Source organism: Epinephelus fuscoguttatus, linkage group LG12 (assembly GCF_011397635.1).
Source record: "Epinephelus fuscoguttatus linkage group LG12, E.fuscoguttatus.final_Chr_v1".
Lineage (NCBI taxonomy): Eukaryota > Metazoa > Chordata > Actinopteri > Perciformes > Serranidae > Epinephelus > Epinephelus fuscoguttatus.
The window spans coordinates 39,957,340-39,974,139 of record NC_064763.1 but is presented as its reverse complement, the minus strand read 5'-3'; the positions used below and the strand labels follow the sequence as shown (position 1 = coordinate 39,974,139).

Sequence of the window (16,800 nt, the reverse complement as noted above, 5' to 3'; positions counted from 1 at the left end):
AAACCATGAAAAAAAGTCATAGTATAGCATGTCGTCCAAAACCATGAAAAAAAGTCATAGTATAGCATGTCGTCCAAAATCATGAAAAAGTCATAGTATAGCATGTCGTCCAAAATGTCATAAAAAAAGTCATAGTATAGTATGTCATCCAAAATGTCATTAAAAAAAGTCATAGTATAGCATGTCATCCAAAATGTCATTAAAAAAAGTCATAGTATAGCATGTCGTCCAAAATCATGAAAAAAAGTCATAGTATAGTATGTCATCCAAAACCATGACAAAAACGTCATAGTATAGTCAGACATCCAAAATGTCATCAAAATAATCATAGTAAAAGATGACAAAAGAACATCATAGTACAGTGTGCCTTAAAACATCATTCAAACATAGTAGTGTAATATGTCTTTAAAAAAAATCATCAAAATAAACAGCATCGTTTGTCTCAAAAAAATCATGAACAATTAATAGTGTATTAAGCTGTAAAAATCATGACAACATATTACAGTAGAGTTTGCCATAAAAATGATATAAAGTCATAGTATTTCATATCTTAAATTGTCATAGAAAAAGTCATAGTGTGGTATGTTGAGGAAGTCATATAAAAGTCATAGTATTGTATGTCTTATAAAGTCTGTCATAAAAAACATAAAGGTATAGTATAGCTAAGGGCTTTAAGTGTTGCTGATTTGATTTAGTAACTTTTCATACTATAAACATTCTTTTTTATGACGGACACTCTGAAATGAATGTGTAGTTCTGGACTGAAACATCTGTTTATTAGCTCTCCCTCTTTCCTCCCTCTGTTTACCTTCTTGTAGGCCAGCTCCACATGCTCTGGAGCTGAGTGGCTCTCCCAGCCTCGGCTCTTTTCTCTGGCCTCCTTCAGGAGGTGCTGGGTGCTCAGCTGCAGCTTCCTCCTTCTCTCCTCCAACTCCTCCTCACCTCCATTCTGACTGGAGGATGCCGGGCCTCCTCCCTCCTCAGACAGGGAGTCTTCAGTGGGGCCTGCTGCACTCAAATGCTGACCGGGCCAAAACTCTGGAAGCTACAAAGAGGATTTTGTCATTTGTAACATTATTTTGTTCATCCTGCCTCTTAAGCTTCAAAAGTGATTGGTTGTCAGGGTCTGCACCTGGAAGAGTCTCTGGGCCTCGGTGATCATGTTGGCCAGGCCCTGGGTGGCAGCCAGGTTCTCACTCAGGTCCCGCTGGTCTGGGCGACCCAGGCTGTACTTCCTATGACTGGACCTGCAGCAACAACAGGAACAAGGTCAAGGTCACTTGACACTGAAGCATCACCAGTAAGGGACAATGCATTGACATGTCAGTGAGAGCATCACATAAGGAGGAACGACAGCTGCAGCTTTTTTTCTTCTTACAGTTTTGCGTTCACTGACAGGAAATGGGAAGAGGGTGTGAAACATGTGACATGTCGAAGTCACAGCAGTGATGGCAGCTTCACACTGCAGGTAGAGTATGTGCCAGTCAGCTGATCAGTCTTCACAGGCAGCAGACAGGAATCAGCAGTACTGCGTCACCATTATGGCAGCTGACAGATCCAGGTTATTTTGGAAAGCTTTCACTACAGGAAGTTGTTGTCCTCGATTTTATTTGGCACAAAGTTTTGCCTTTATGTGTTTTTCAGTTTCTGATGACTAAGGAAAAGTTAGAAAGATGAGCATTTTGTCACACCAAACACAGACTCTTTTCAGCGCTGCAAAATGGGGAAATTAGATACCGACACTGAAAACAAAACAAGCTGGTTGGACCAGAGCATAAAAAAAGTATATATATCTCAGTGGGAGTGGTGAGTTCTGTCAGGCAGACACATGAGCACAAAGAAACCGAGATGAGATTTTATAGATCTGTGGGAGAACAGCTGCGAGCAGCAGTCAATTTTCCGAGTTATTGTTCCCACCACAAAGTGTGACATGATTTCTGACAGGCCGGGACTTTGGCTTCTAGGAGACGGGAGGCACAAAGTGCTGATTGTGTCGTTATGTCATTTCCATCTACTGTCCAGTCAGCCTGAAGGGAGGAAAAGAGCCAAAATGGAAAAAGGAAGAGGTGGAGATGAAAGGAAGGGAGGAATATACAGGAGGAAGAGGAGATAGTGAAAGGAGAATGATTACAAGACTGAGAAGAGAAAACAAAGAGGAGGAGGAGATATGAGGGGGATATCAGGGGAGGAAGATGAGCAGAATGAAAGAGAAATGTGGACGACAGAGACGATGTGAGGGTGGAGGGAGAAAAGAAGGATCACAGATAAAACAGCAGAAGATGAGGGATGAAGGAAATAAGATGAATGACGAGAGAGAAGAAACAAAAGGTTAAAGAGGGAGAGAGGAGGAGAAGAAGGAGAGATTCTACCAACACTCATCGCATCTACCACGGACTGTACAAAGACAACAGACGTAGTCAGCATGATGTCACTCATTAATCTGGCCGCCACCATCCAGGCTGTAAACATGTTTATTTCTGCTGTAAAGTGAGGCATTTCAACATGGAGGTCTACAGGGACTCACTGAAGCCAGACTCAAGTGGCCATTCAAGGAACTTCATTCTTGGCATTTCTGTGTTGGCTTCATTTTTCAGCCTTGAGGATGCTGCCGCTTGGTATCTCTTCACCAATACTGCCTGATATATCTTATTCTTCTGTGCCATAGAACTCTATTGTTCTCCAAAAACTACAAAGAGCACATCAATGAGCCACATAGCAGCGCCGGCTGACGTGTTCCTCCATTATAACGAACATGCACACTGTAGTTTATTTAGACTCAAACCCACATACACCATCCTGCTGTCCCAAATACTCACAAGAAAACAAAATGTGGATTATTCCGCCACTGAAAATAGTCCCAAACATTAATCATAATTAAGTGTTTGTTCAACTGAAAATAGAGACCTGGGTTGGGAACCAGAGGGATGCCGGCTCAAGTCCCCATCCAGACCAAATATGGAGCATGGACTAGAAGCCTGAGAGGTGCCAGCTTGCCTCCTGGATACCACTGAAGTGCCCTTGGGCGCCTGTCCAGGGCAGCCCACTAGCTCTGACACCTCTGCATGTACAGGTCCTGTTTGTGCATGTGTGTATTTAAGCCCCGTGTGTATGTATATGACAACAGAGTGGAAAAAAAATTGAGTTTCCCTTTGGGGATTAATAAAATATATCTTCTGTTTCTAAACTGTGAAATTCTCTGCGACAATTATTGAACCATGAAATCCTTATGCCATCACAACCGTAACCACTGCCGTGATATGAGAACCCCCCGTCCCCCCCGACTCATGCAAAACATACAGTGAATGTGCATCTGCAGTAGGAGCTCAGATAAATGGTCTGCAGACACTGATGGGACCGAGTGTCTCCTAATAATTAAGTTCACACCCCAATAATACATCATCAACTGTATAGCCATTATCGTTCTCAACTGTCTCACTCTGTCCCCTCGTGCTATCACCCCTATCACTCCTCTCTCTGTGCCACCCCTCTCTGTTCTCCTTCCCGTTTCTAACTCCCAGCCCAGCAGGATCCTCAGCTAAAGAAGCAGACAGAAAATATCTTTCATATCAGGGAGTGAAGTCGAGGCCAGATGAAAATTGATGGAGGTTATGTAATGTGCTCCCTGTGTAAACTGTGCTGACAGCTTTTCATTACACAGAGAAAGTGTGAGTGTAACAGCTGGATCTGATCCAGAGGCAATGTCATCTGTGTGAGAACTGAGAACTCTGGAAACACGACGTCTATTGAAGCAACAAAAGGAGGAAGAAACACATGTTTCTATGGCACCTAAATGGCAGCCTGCCTCGGGTTACAGCTAACACACACATTCAGACACACATGCACGCGTAAATCAAAGGTAAAGTCAGGATCTGGAGCTAAATCAGAGGCTGAGGTTTAAAAGTGAACCATGATGGAGTCGCAGCCTGGAGCCAAAGCCAAGTATAAAGCAGTTAACAAAATGAGACAGTGTTTGGTATTTCTTTCAGCTTTATCTTTGCACAGAATTCAGTGATATCCTGTTCAATCATCTGCTGGACTCTGTCTAATTAACTCAGTAAGTAAACTATTATGATAACTGATAGGAATGATGGCTGTGTTTTTAGCTTGGTATCTCATCCTGCAGCCAGCTGTTGGTCTGAATTCATCTCAGTACGTTGTAAAAATGAACTCCTAGACTGCACTGTGTCAGTTTTATTATTTGTCCAAACTGTCCTTAGTGATGTGTTCAAAGACAACATCCAAAAATGAAATGAAAAGCACAGCACGTTGTCAGAAAATAAACTCCAGATGAAATATCATGTTACCAACCTGCAGTTAATGAGCCAGCTATTTGGAAAATACTTAAATTGTTATGATCTTCATGTTCTTATGGTACAAAATCTAATTAAATAGAGACACCGAGTGGACTCCACACCTAACATCAGAGACCTTATGTAATGGTGCTGCTGTTAAGACTTATGTAACTGTGACAATGTGCGTCAGACACCACATGCGCTCTTACTGAGATGGTGTGTGCCGAAAGAAAAAATCCTTCATTTGAAAGATGTCACCTCAGTTTATCTAAGAAACAAAGAAAACTGAATAAATAACTGATGCTTCCCTCACAATATTTCAGTAAGCATCTGTGGTCTCAGCTCACCTGGTTGCGTTGGCATCTCTCTTCAGGGTGTTGAGGTGGAAAAGCGACGGCGCCAGGCAGACTGCAATGTTGGTTGGAGTCATTTGGTTCTCGTCCACGCAGGCCACCACGTCCCGCAGGAAGAACAGCAGTGTTTGCAGCGCCATCCTGTTCTCGTCAGGAAGCAACAAGATGGCCGCCTGAGCTGCAACCAGTTGCTGATCCTTGGGAAAATCTGCAAGCAGAGAGCTGAAACGTTACTATTTGAGTTATGCTGTTTGCTTGGTTTTGAACTTGGACAAGGAAATAAAGCAAATTCATTGACTCGGTGTTCAGATTGAATGCAAAGATAATTTTAGATGTCTGCACATATATACAAGAGAAGCATTTGTGCTGTGTAACTTTGGGAAAAATGGGGGTTTATTTGTAAGTTTTATGACTTCAATTTACACAGAAACAAACATACAGAAATAAGTGGGGCCAAAGAAATTGAGAACTTGGGTCATTTTCAGGATGGTGTGTACATTGCTAGCTAGCTTCGCAACAGTCACATTCATGCTAATGGTGATTATTTGCCTCACATACTGTTGGAATGCACCTTAGAGTGCTAACATGCTATTGTTTACTATGCACAGAAATGTTTAGCATTTTAGCTGGTAATACATGTTAGCTGTATCAGCATAGCATGCTAACATGTTAACAGACAAACATGACTACATGCTAGTATTTAGCAAATAATAGCTACATCTTAGCATGTTAGCATTAGAGCTGCAATGATAAATCTACTACTACTCAACTACTTTGATAGTCGACAAAGCATTTCAGTCATTTTTCAAGCAAAGGTGTCAAATTTGCTGGTTTCAGCTTCTTAAATGTGAGAACTTGATGCTATTCTTTGTCATTCATGATAGTAAATTAAAGTGTCTGTCAGCATGGACTGTTGGTTGGACAGAATAAGCAGAAGACGTCATTTTGGGTTATGGGAACTTGTGATTTCATTTTTTTTTTATAACATTTTTTGGATACTTAATAGACTATATGATTAATCAATTAGTTGTGAAAATGAGCAGGCAAATTTACTCAAGCAGAAATGCAAACTTCTCAATGCTAGTCACATGATAACAAAAGTAAGTGCTCACATTGGTAAATGTGGAGGAAGGACTCGCAGAGTTTGCTGGTGAAGATGGGCTCCGGCAGGTCTCTGAAGTACTGCTTCACCATGTCGGCCACGTCGTATGCAGACTGACTGTCATACGAAACGCCGTCTGGGTCAGACTCCACCATCTCGCGGAGGTACTGGATGCGAGATTTCACCCCTGATTTCCGGAAGAGACCCACCTGCGAGAGAACACAACACAAAATGAAACAGAAATGTATTATCATAAAAATGGTCTTCACATTCTCTAACTTTTTGGACTGGATGTCACCGCCTAAAAATGAATTCATTAGAAAGTTACTCTGTATCTTGTCATGTCCAACACCCTCCTAAAATCGCCACAGGCCTCTTACCTGGTCCAAACACTCTGTCCTCAGGTAGACCAGTGCTCTGAGGATGCTGGGCGGAAGTGGCTCTCCTGTCTGCTGGACACTAAGGAGCAGAGGAACTCCAAATACCCGCCGGCCTTTCATCTCCGCCACCTTGGTCTTCCTCAGAGGTTTAGGAACAGTCCTGCAGGAGATGGAGATGTCCATTAGATCCTGCGGTCTGCCATTTTTTCGGAAGCAATCAAACAGCATGGAGCAGTGCCGAGGGAAAAGTGTTGAAGAGTTATCAAAAATTGTTTTGCAAATGTTCTGGGAATATGTAATCTCAACCATTCAAGTGTGAAAAAAAATGCTCAACTTGGCTGCTGTTGGAAGCATTTCCTTTTGAAGGAAGAGCCAAATAAACAGTTTTTGATTACATAAGTCCCTAGTGATCTCTAAAATGTGCGTGCCATTCAAATCAGCTCTGCAGAAAAAAAAACAAACCATGCAGACATTGAGAAACCATGGACACTGATCAAAGAGATTGAACTGTGTTGAAGTTTAGTCATGTGTCTGAACTGATTTTAGTGACATTTTAACCTTTTATACCAGCACCTGATTTTGTCCTTTGTTTTTGATGGGGCAATATTGTTGTTCCAGATGCAGGAGACCCAAAATCTGGACTGAACTTTATTTTTATTTCATTGAAAACCTCATAGAAAGCTACAATTTATTTAGCCTCCAACTCTGAAAATTGTAGGCCTGAGTGCACTCTGGATAAAACTGTGCTCTTGTAATAGTAATGTTGAAAAAGGACACATCCAAAGCACTCAAACAATCATTTATGAAACCTCTTCTCTACTTGGTATAAAAACACATGCTGGACATGAAGCTCTCAGTAAAGCACAGAGTCACAAAAAGAAAATGGTATCACATATGCACTCTGAATGCTTCTCAGCTTTCTTTCCATCGCTCTGTTTTTTCCCCACATCTAACAGCAGCTCTCTGAGACAAACTGGCTATTTTGAGGAAAGTGCCTCAGAGTATCGACCGTCCAAATCAGCAGTTAATTGCTGTATTTTTTAATCATCTAGCACTCGTTTTGGCATCAGTGATTAAATCATTGAAATGACAAGACTTGAACTAATCGTTGAAGGCTGAAGAGATTTTTTTTTTCAGTTGGAGCATTTGGCCTAATGGTGCTGTAGTAGCAGAGTTTACAGATTTTACTCACTGTGTATGCATGTGTGTGTGAGTTTTATTCTGTCTTTTGATTTAACTGATTCAGACCCAGCTCCATTTCTACATGGACAGACATCACGTGTTGCAGCACAAATCTTGGTTAGCCATGTTTCAATAGCTCATGTTTTGGAGATATGCTTTCTGGCAACTTACTTTTAAGAAGATGTTTGCGTGGACAACCAGCTGTGACATGAATGGAATCGTTCACATACTTGCCAATGTACTACACATGTTAATGGCGAATTCCACTGGAGGGCACACCACAGAACTCAGACTGTATACAATGAAAGTTACATATTGTAACCCTAGTTCAATTAGCAAAGGCAGAGCAAACCCAATGAAATTACAAAAGAAGAAAAGAACATGACATCAGTAACAGTGCTTGATGCAAAAACTTTGTTTCTGCATTGGAGCCAGTGTTTGGCGTCAGTTCTGTTGGAGTCAACGGAGCCGGCACAGCACATCACACTAAGACCCATCATATCTTCGTTGTTTCAACTTTGACTGAAAAATCCTTCCAACAGATTAAAAATCACACATTATGTGATGTCGACTCATGTTTTTTATCTGACTGTGCACGTTCATCTTCCTTGTCACTGATCTACAAACAGATCACAGATCTAACTTAAGCCCCTGTCCACAATAGCTAGCCCTCCAGAATATTGTTAAACATCATTAACTATTTGAAGGTTGGTTAGTTTTTGATAATCAAGTACATGAAGCCTACAACACTACCTGCAGGTAGCGTTAGCTTTCTTGGAGCAAACCAGGGCTTGGATTGGTCCGCTATGTTTTCTGCAAATTTCAGTGGGCGAATGCGTGCTTGTGATCGAAGGACACTATTACCCAATGAGTCCTGTAAAGGGGCGGAGCCTGTGTGAGATAGATCCTCCAGATTTGCATGATGTTAACAGTACACAGGGTCACACTCAAGCAGGTTACTAAATTGTTAATTCTGAGATTACGGCAGGAAAAGTTGATGTGCAAGACCCCTAAATCAAGTATATTTTTCACTGTGCAACGGCAATGACACATCTCACAGATGCGAGTAATAGCGTACTTGGTCTTTTAGCTTGTCATTAAAACTTATTCCACTGTTGGCGCTGCTGACCTGCCCACTGATTCCTGACTGTGTCACATCACTGTACTGCCCATACTGTTGATGTGTGTATTACATCTTGTGGACACATAGCGTTAATTTCTGAGGACATGCACAACCAACGCTCCAAACGAACGAAGGATACATGAAGCAGCCATCATGCACACGGAAATACGTAGTTAAAAGTAAGTATATCTCTGGCTCAAGGCCACAGGTATCAGCCAGTTAAGCTTAGCTTAGCACAAAAAAACTGAAAACAGGGAAACAGCTCAACTGGCTCTGTCAAAAAGAGACAAAATCTTACTACCAACTCCTCTAAAGCTCACTATTTACATTAAATGTGTTGAATTACTTGTCAGCTTTGTGCAGTTGTCAGACAAATGTTCGGCACAGACATCCACCCCTGTAAAACAGTTTTCACAGGAGTAAACCCTAAACAAACAATATATAATGTGTGAATTAGTGGGCTTCCGAGGTAGCTGTAGCCTTATATTTAATGGACATTTATGAAAGTGGTATTAGTCTCCTCGTCAGACTCTGTCAGTTTCCTTAGGGAGACATTAGTTTAAACTTGACCTTGCTTGTCAATGATCTTTAAAAGTATAATCAATGACATTAAACCACTAATAATGGCCTTCCCAAACCAGCCTTAAAACTACCAGAACTCTAAACAAAGTTAGAGCCTATATGACTTGCCTGAACTCAACCATAGTTTGTGAGACTAAAAAAATGATGCTGTGTCTAAGATGTATTATTGTCACTTAATCCAGTTTGAGGTGGAGAAACATGATTTTCACATCATTTGTGTAAGAACAAGTCATTTGCACATCAGAGTCTGTGCTCATTTAAAACTCCTGCTAATGTTGAACAAAATGTTAACTTGATGCTTTCTTCCTTTTTCCTGTGGAGGTCAGCTCTGACATGATTTCTCTTAAGCTTCCCTCCTATTCATGTGATTTATTAAAGTTTATCCTCCGTAAAACGGAGCAGTTTGAAATGCTAAAACACAGCACACCTGAACTACAGGAAGCCTCGCTGATGCTTTTCAACCTGCTGTCACAGAGCGGCTGTTTTTTCCTGAATCTCCCCCCTGAACACATGTTTGATCCTGAAAATTAAAGACGAATATCTGTGAGGAGTAATTTCAGGAGGTTTTTTTTTGTTCGGTGCTCAGTTCCCACATCCAGCCTTATCTCATTGAGCATAACAGCCCCGGCAAAAATCTAATTGGTTTTCTACTAAAGCATTAAACAAGCAGGTCATGTTTTTACTCAGAACACATTAGAAAATACAAATGTTCAACTGAGTAAACAAGCAGAATATCTGAGTGTTTTATTTTTCTTAAAAATGAATTTGTCTCGATTTTGCACGAGGGCTTATTCCAAAAAAATAGTGTAGGAGGCTGATCTCATTAAATCCATGTATGTCAATAAAAAGTGCAGCGAAAACATCCTACGTTTTTAACGAGACAAACGTTTGAGCTCAACAGTCTGCAAACTCCTTATTAAAAGGCACAGGCCTCAATTTCTGTCCTAAATCTTGCAAAACTTGTGCAAAACAACCCATTTTCAAACAAATTCTGAATGTTTTTCTGTGCCGGGATATCGCTGTCTTTTTGTCTTGACCTCAACCACTTTCTACACATCGTGATCTACGAGGTATTTGCTCAGGGAGTGAGAAATAAATGTTAATACAGAGATAAAGCCAGAGAAAGACAAGAGGACAGAGACACAGTGTGACCCACTGAGAAAAAGAACGCCATCCAAAATAACCCACAACGCCTGAGCAGTTAACCAGCGAGCAGGAAAGGATGACAGAACCAAACCTTGCTGTGATTTCCCCAGAACACAGACACAAGGCGAAGCACATGCAGTCCTATGGGGTTTTTTGGGAAAGAAGTTTATTCCTCTTGAAGCATGTTGCTATTGTTTTTTTTTAAAGCTGAGGCAAGGTTGCACCCAAGCCATGAATAATGAATGAATTTTCTAAATCGACTGCCTAAAATATTTACCCTCCGCCCGCCCACCTGCCCTCCTTTCCACAGTTTCCTTGAAGAAGTTTCTCCACGCAGGTGTACAGGTGCAAAGAATCCAGGAGTACAGAGTTTTGTTTCTCACCTTCCAGCACCTCTGCTGGCTCTGTCCTCAACCTCTGCTCAACCTGCACATTTATTTTCAAGCATGAAATCAACCCCCCACCCAAAAAGGTCCTTTCACACATCTTACCAGTTCCAGCCCTGCTTACTGGACGGAGAGTATTTGTCCATCAGAGCGGTGAGTTTGAGCAGGGAGAGTTTCTGCAGCAGGAGGAACTGGGACACAGACTGGTTCTCCACTCCTGGACTGGAGGGCAGTGAGGGCAGACTCTGCTCGCTGGACCACTGCAGCTGCTGGCTCACTCTGCTGGACACACAGCAGTGAGAGCAGATAAGTACACCCACATAGACACAAACATGCACAAACACACACGGTCATGTAAATGCCAGTTTTAAACATATCACAATCAAGAGAAATGGGAACCAATTATCTCCTAGAGTCGACACACGTTTTTGAAAAAAAGTTTTTACTTAGATGTTATTACAGAAAATATTACGCTTTGAAATCATGAAAATGATTTTTGTTGTCTCAGTTCTGACAGCAGAGCCCTCGTTTGTTGGAACAGACAAACCGGACAAAAAAAGTATACTACAGCTTATGATCTTTGTAGATACTCTATTAAAACAGACCTATATGCACAAAAGAGATTAAAGTACTGCATGGAACCACGCTAGCTGCCATATGAGGCTGTAACGTCTTTACACACCAGAAAACAAAAACTGTTTAATGTATAAGAGATAGCTGTCCTCACCTAAGGGTGACACCAAAAGTCAAAACTCCACACTGTCAGACTGGGCTCACTTCATCACTGTACTTCAACTCACCTGTGCTTACGGCAAGTTAAATCCTGCCTAAAGCTCACATTAGCATACAAGCATGTTAGTATTCAGCTCCAAGCACAACTAAATTTAGAGCGCTGCCTTAATGTTGTCACGCTCACAGACAGCACCTCCATATTAAAGGTCCAGTGTGTAGGATTTACGGGGATATAGTGGCAGAAAAGAAATATAATTTAATAAGTATGTTTTCTTTAGTGTATAATCACCTGAAAATAAGAGTGCTTGTGTTTCTGTTACATTAGAATGAGCCATTTTTATCTGCGTAGAGAGTGGGTCATCGTCCACAGTCTGCCATGTTGCATCACCATGTTTCTACAGTAGCTCAGAACAAACAAATTTCATGCTGAGCACTGTAGTTAACTGCCCCTCTGTGATGGTATGGTTAGGAAAACATTGATTTTTTAAAACATGAAACCGCTTTATTCAGTGTTTATACTAAATCACCTGGTCTGTTTGCTTTGGAGAGGACGAGACCTCTGCGTAAAGTTCCGCTCCTGGTAAAAACTTAAGTTACCAGAGAAAAAAGGCGAGCGCATGGCTCGTGGCCTGTCTGCGGTATGCCAAACAGTGTCAGATTAACTCCGATTTGCCCAAAGAACAGTACAGCACAAGTTAGTCACGCATTCACCTGGTTTAAATCACGTGGTCCATTTGGTTTGGATAGAAAAATTTCTTCCTGTTGATAAATTCAGCTTCCGGTAAAAACCTTCTGAACAATGAACACTGAAGGAATTTTAACCAGGAGAAGTTTTAGCTGGTTGTAATCTTCAGTCCTCACCACTAGATAATGCTCCTTTAACAACTACTGATGCTAATATTCTAAGATTTAGCATAACACGTCAGCATAACATGGTCACAGTTACTAAACACTCACATTTCTGTACATAGCATTTATTGTTAAAACTCAGCTGAAAGCTATAAATATCAGTTAGCAAGTAACCACGCACGTTAACAAATACTGAATATTAACATGCTGATGTTTAGCACGTAACATTTAGCATTAACATTTATTTTAACTTGTGAGACTGTTACTATGCTAATGATAACCTGAAAGTGCAAATTGCTAACCTTAGCATGTAAGTATGTTAGGTTAGCATTAATTGTTAACATTCGATATAGCAGTTAGCCAGTAAACATGCATGTTAACAAATATTGGCTATTAACATGCTGATGTTTAGCATGTAACAGTTAGCATTAACATTTATTTAAGCTTGTGTGACTGTTACTATGCTAACGATAACCTGTAAGTGCAACTTGCTAACCTTAGCATGTAAGTTTGTTATGTTAGCATTAATTGTTAACACTCCATAAGAGCTATAAATAGCAGTTAGCAAATAAAAATGCATGCTAACATATAGTAGATATTAACATGCTGATGTTATAACATTTAGCATGAACATTTATTCTTAGCTTGTGAGACTGTTACTATGCTAATGATAGCCTGTTAGTGCAACTTGCTAGCCCTAGCCTGTAAGCATGCTATGTTAGCATTAATTGTAAACACTCAGCTAAAAGCTATAAATAGCAGTTAGCAAGTAAACATGCATGTTAACAAATATTGGCTATTAACATGCTGATGTTTAGCATGTAACACTTAGCATTAACATTTATTTTAGCTTGTGTGCCTGTTACTATGCTAACGATAACCTCAAAGTGCAACTTGCTAACCTTAGCATGTAAGTATATTATGTTAGCATTAATTGTTAACATTTGATAAGAGCTATAAATCACACTTAGCAAATGCATGTTAACAAATATTGGATATTGACATGCTGATGTTTAGCACATAACATTTAGCATTACATTGATTTTAGCTTGTGAGACTGTTGTTATGCTAATGATAGCCTGTTAGTGCAACTTGCTAGCCCTAGCCTGTAAGCATGTTATGTTAGCATTAATTGTAAACACTCAGCTAAAAGCTATAAATAGCAGTTAGCCAGTAAACATGCATGTTAACACATACTGGATATTGACATGCTGATGTTTAGCACATAACATTTAGCATGAACATTTATTCTTAGCTTGTGAGACTGTTACAATGCTAATGATAGCCTGTTAGTGTAACTTGCTAGCCCTAGCCTGTAAGTATGCTATGCTAGCATTAATTGTTAACACTCAGGTAAAAGCAATAAACAGCAGTTAGCCAGTAAACATGCATGTTAACACATACTGGATATTAACATGCTGGTGTTTAGCATGTAACAGTTAGCATTAACATTTATTTTAGCTTGTTAGACTGTTACTATGCTAATGACAGCCTGTTAATGAACCTTGCTAACATTAGCATGTAAGCATGCTATGATAGCATTGATCTCTGAGTACACTACAGCTGACCACACACAGAATTGGGCACCTACATCAAATCTAAGCCAGGAAAACACACACTCAGCAGAAAGTGAGAAAAGCATCCATCAGCATACACTGATGATGGAGCTGACTTTACATTACAGGAGAGGCCCCATAGCTTTTTATGGCTCTATATCTGTGAACAAATACGCAACAAAAAAGAGATATAAAAGCAGCACTATAAAGAGGCGATCAAAACTATTCACCATGTGGTTACTGCTTTCACGTTAAGTGCCCCACAGTATTTCTCCTCTTACTCTGGTTGATGCCCGAGGGAATAAATCCTCATATCTGTCATTATTAGAGCTCTGCTGGATATATAGGCTTACATTTACAAAAGGTCCAGGGCAACTTTAAGTGTCCAATAATTTGCTTGTATTTCTTAGACCTGAATTTTGATGCTGATCAATATTTGGCAATGTACTTAAATGTCACTCCTGTTCCTACTTTCTTACTTTCTTTTTAACGAGCCTGATCTGTTTACACCAACACCTGTGAAACACTCTGAGTTGTGCTGCTTGTGAAATATTAACATGCTCTATAAATAAAAGTTAAATTGCAGTTTTCATTTCTTGTATCACGCTCCAAACTTTCTCACCTGCTCCTTGGTTGCGGTGATCCAGTCTTTGGCTCCTCTCCGTTTACGGGTATCTCCTCTTGGCTCTTTACCTCCACCTCCTCTTCTTCCTCCTCCTCCTCCTCCTCCTCCTCTGGATGCTGCACCTCCAGGTGAATGTGGCTGGGGGAAGACGGGCAAGGGGAGGCGGCTGAGGAGCCATGGGCAGGTGAGTCCTGGGAGGAAGTAGAGGAAGACGTGGAGGTGGACGACGAAGAAGAGGAGGAGGAACCTGTCCGACAGTCGTCTTCGGATAGAGTTTCAGACCAGGTGGTGACAAGCTGTTGGAGGTCGCTGATCCTCTCCAAAACACTGTCCAGAGCCGAGAAAACATCCTCACCTGCCAACAATCGACTCACCTGAGAGAAGACAGAAAAAATAAATGCCTCACTACAACTAAAGATATGAGTGGCAGCATTTTTTTCAAAATTTTTCTTTGAACTTTTGGCTGTGACCTTTTCAGAATCAAGAAAAAAACACTACAGCATCATTAAAATTAAATACCATGCCAGTAAGGGAAGTTTTCTACAGTACTTTTTAACTTTCTCCTCAGTTGACTGATTCAGCAGATTTTAAGATTTTGCAAATTAAGCGTTTCATTGCCATACATCAATTTCGGAGAAAAAGTATTCCTCATTTCTTCAAGGATCAGAAGTAAAAAATTACAGGTTTCTTAAAAGCCATTACCTAATGACTTTTATATAAAGTATACGTCAACTTTTACCTCCACGGCTGCCATAGTTTTGTCAAAGAGGGTTCCAACTTTACTCAAAATGGCTCCTCCTCTACTCCTCTAAAGAAACACATCTGAGGCAAGATGATTAATTTTAACTGACTGTTGTATAGTTTTAATCTAAAATGGAATTTGATACGAGCACTCCCGAAATGATTTCTGGCTTTATGGGGAAAACTCTGTGTGGAACTTAACTTCACAGAATCAGTGTCCTCAGTTGAATGACCTGTTTTCATAGACTTTCATTTGTGTTCTTATTTCAGGCTTTTCAGACTCCTTCTGTTAACTACTTTATGTTTGATATGTATGAATCTGCATTTAATTCTCTCTGGAAAACCTTCACTGAAGGGGACAGATGGCAGGATTTCACAGCCTTGATACACAAAATAACCATAACAATACTGATCCCTAACAGTGACTCATCAATTACCACACCAGGTTATCATTCTCTGTTCATCACTCGTTGACCTGTCCTGTCATTTTGAAACAAACCTCTCCATACACAAAGTCACAGCCAGGTGGAACAGAAAATATAACCACAGTGTATCTGGGCTCTTGAACCCATTTATCCACCGTAGTGACAGTCAGGAGTTCAGCACCACAGAGAGACACCCTTCAACAGAGGTCACCTGTTCAGCACCTGGACAGCTCCACTCTGCCGTAGCACCAGTTTCTACAGTTAAAGAGAGGAGCTTTGTTCCCAGCAATTTAAACAGTGTGTTTCCCCCGTAAATGTAATATCACACATATATACTGGGATGACTTTCCTCATTGTTACCATCTACTTAGATCTTTTTGGATTCACACGATGGAGGACTGAACTACTGAACAAGACATTTCTTTTGCAGCTTTTATTAGCTGTCTTTACTTATGAAAAATGTGTCTTTATGAATATTGTTAGCAGGTCAAAACACCTGTTAATACGGCAATGCATCTGTTACAATTAGAAATAAAAAGTAAAAGAGAGACTTGTTAAAAAAGAATGAAAATAATTCTGTGTCTTTGGCATGATGATATTTATTGCAGCAAAAAACATTTAAATGGGGATGGCACATACTTTCGTACGGCCTCTCTTCAAAGACCATAGTCTGTAAAAATAACGGCCTCCAGTTCAGCATTTTGGCTGTCACCATTATGTTTTTTTTAAAAAAAAATTTTAAATTTTGGAACCAGAAGTGATCAAATTTGGATGAGAAAGTGGAGCTGTGGAGGAGCAAGGGGTTGATTGACTTTTAGCAGGCTCTCAGGAAGCGCACCAGGCTTTGACGCCAATTTTCTTAGTGGCCAGACAGTGGAATTACACCCTCTGGGTCCTTCACATGATGCCCTGCAGCCCAAAAAGACTCATCCTATTGACTTACAAGGCAAAAGAGACGTCTGTAAATCTGCAGATACATTTTTCTGAGTGTCAAAATCCTCTCAAAATGACTTATTGCACTATTGGGATTTAATCCATTGGGTCCAATAACATTTGAAAAGTCTAGAGCCGCACAACTGTATTGTTTTGTCCCCATTCAAGTTAACAGAGAGCTAAAACAGAAGTTAGCCGGCTCAGTTGGCGTAAATCTGTAGTGCGCCTGCTCTATGGGCCGCACAGAGCAGAAGCAGTGCCAATCATCAGGGCAATTACAGCCAGCCTCAAATGGCCATTAGAGAAACTCATTTTAAATTTTAGCTTTATTTTTCAGCCCTTTAGGTTGCAGCTTGTGTTGTATCCCCCGGCTATGAAAAGTGCTGGAAGTAG

The 16,800-nt window shown here is 40.6% G+C and overlaps 1 protein-coding gene across 3 annotated transcripts in view; it reads right to left on the bottom strand.

The window, feature by feature from the left end:
- The window catches only part of si:dkeyp-23e4.3 (rho GTPase-activating protein 7), a 174,099-nt gene that overhangs the window by 15,172 nt on the left and 142,127 nt on the right, over window positions 1-16,800 (bottom strand). For 2 of the 3 annotated variants that reach the window (XM_049591357.1, XM_049591359.1), the window contains exons 8-14: window positions 14,306-14,682; window positions 10,652-10,828; window positions 6,128-6,287; window positions 5,758-5,956; window positions 4,640-4,853; window positions 1,133-1,247; window positions 809-1,045 (exon numbers count right to left, since the gene is read on the bottom strand). In XM_049591357.1, coding sequence (XP_049447314.1) covers window positions 809-1,045; window positions 1,133-1,247; window positions 4,640-4,853; window positions 5,758-5,956; window positions 6,128-6,287; window positions 10,652-10,828; window positions 14,306-14,682 — 1,479 coding nt within the window. The remainder of the gene's footprint in view (window positions 1-808; window positions 1,046-1,132; window positions 1,248-4,639; window positions 4,854-5,757; window positions 5,957-6,127; window positions 6,288-10,651; window positions 10,829-14,305; window positions 14,683-16,800) is intronic. The other variant, XM_049591358.1, reaches the window with a different exon arrangement.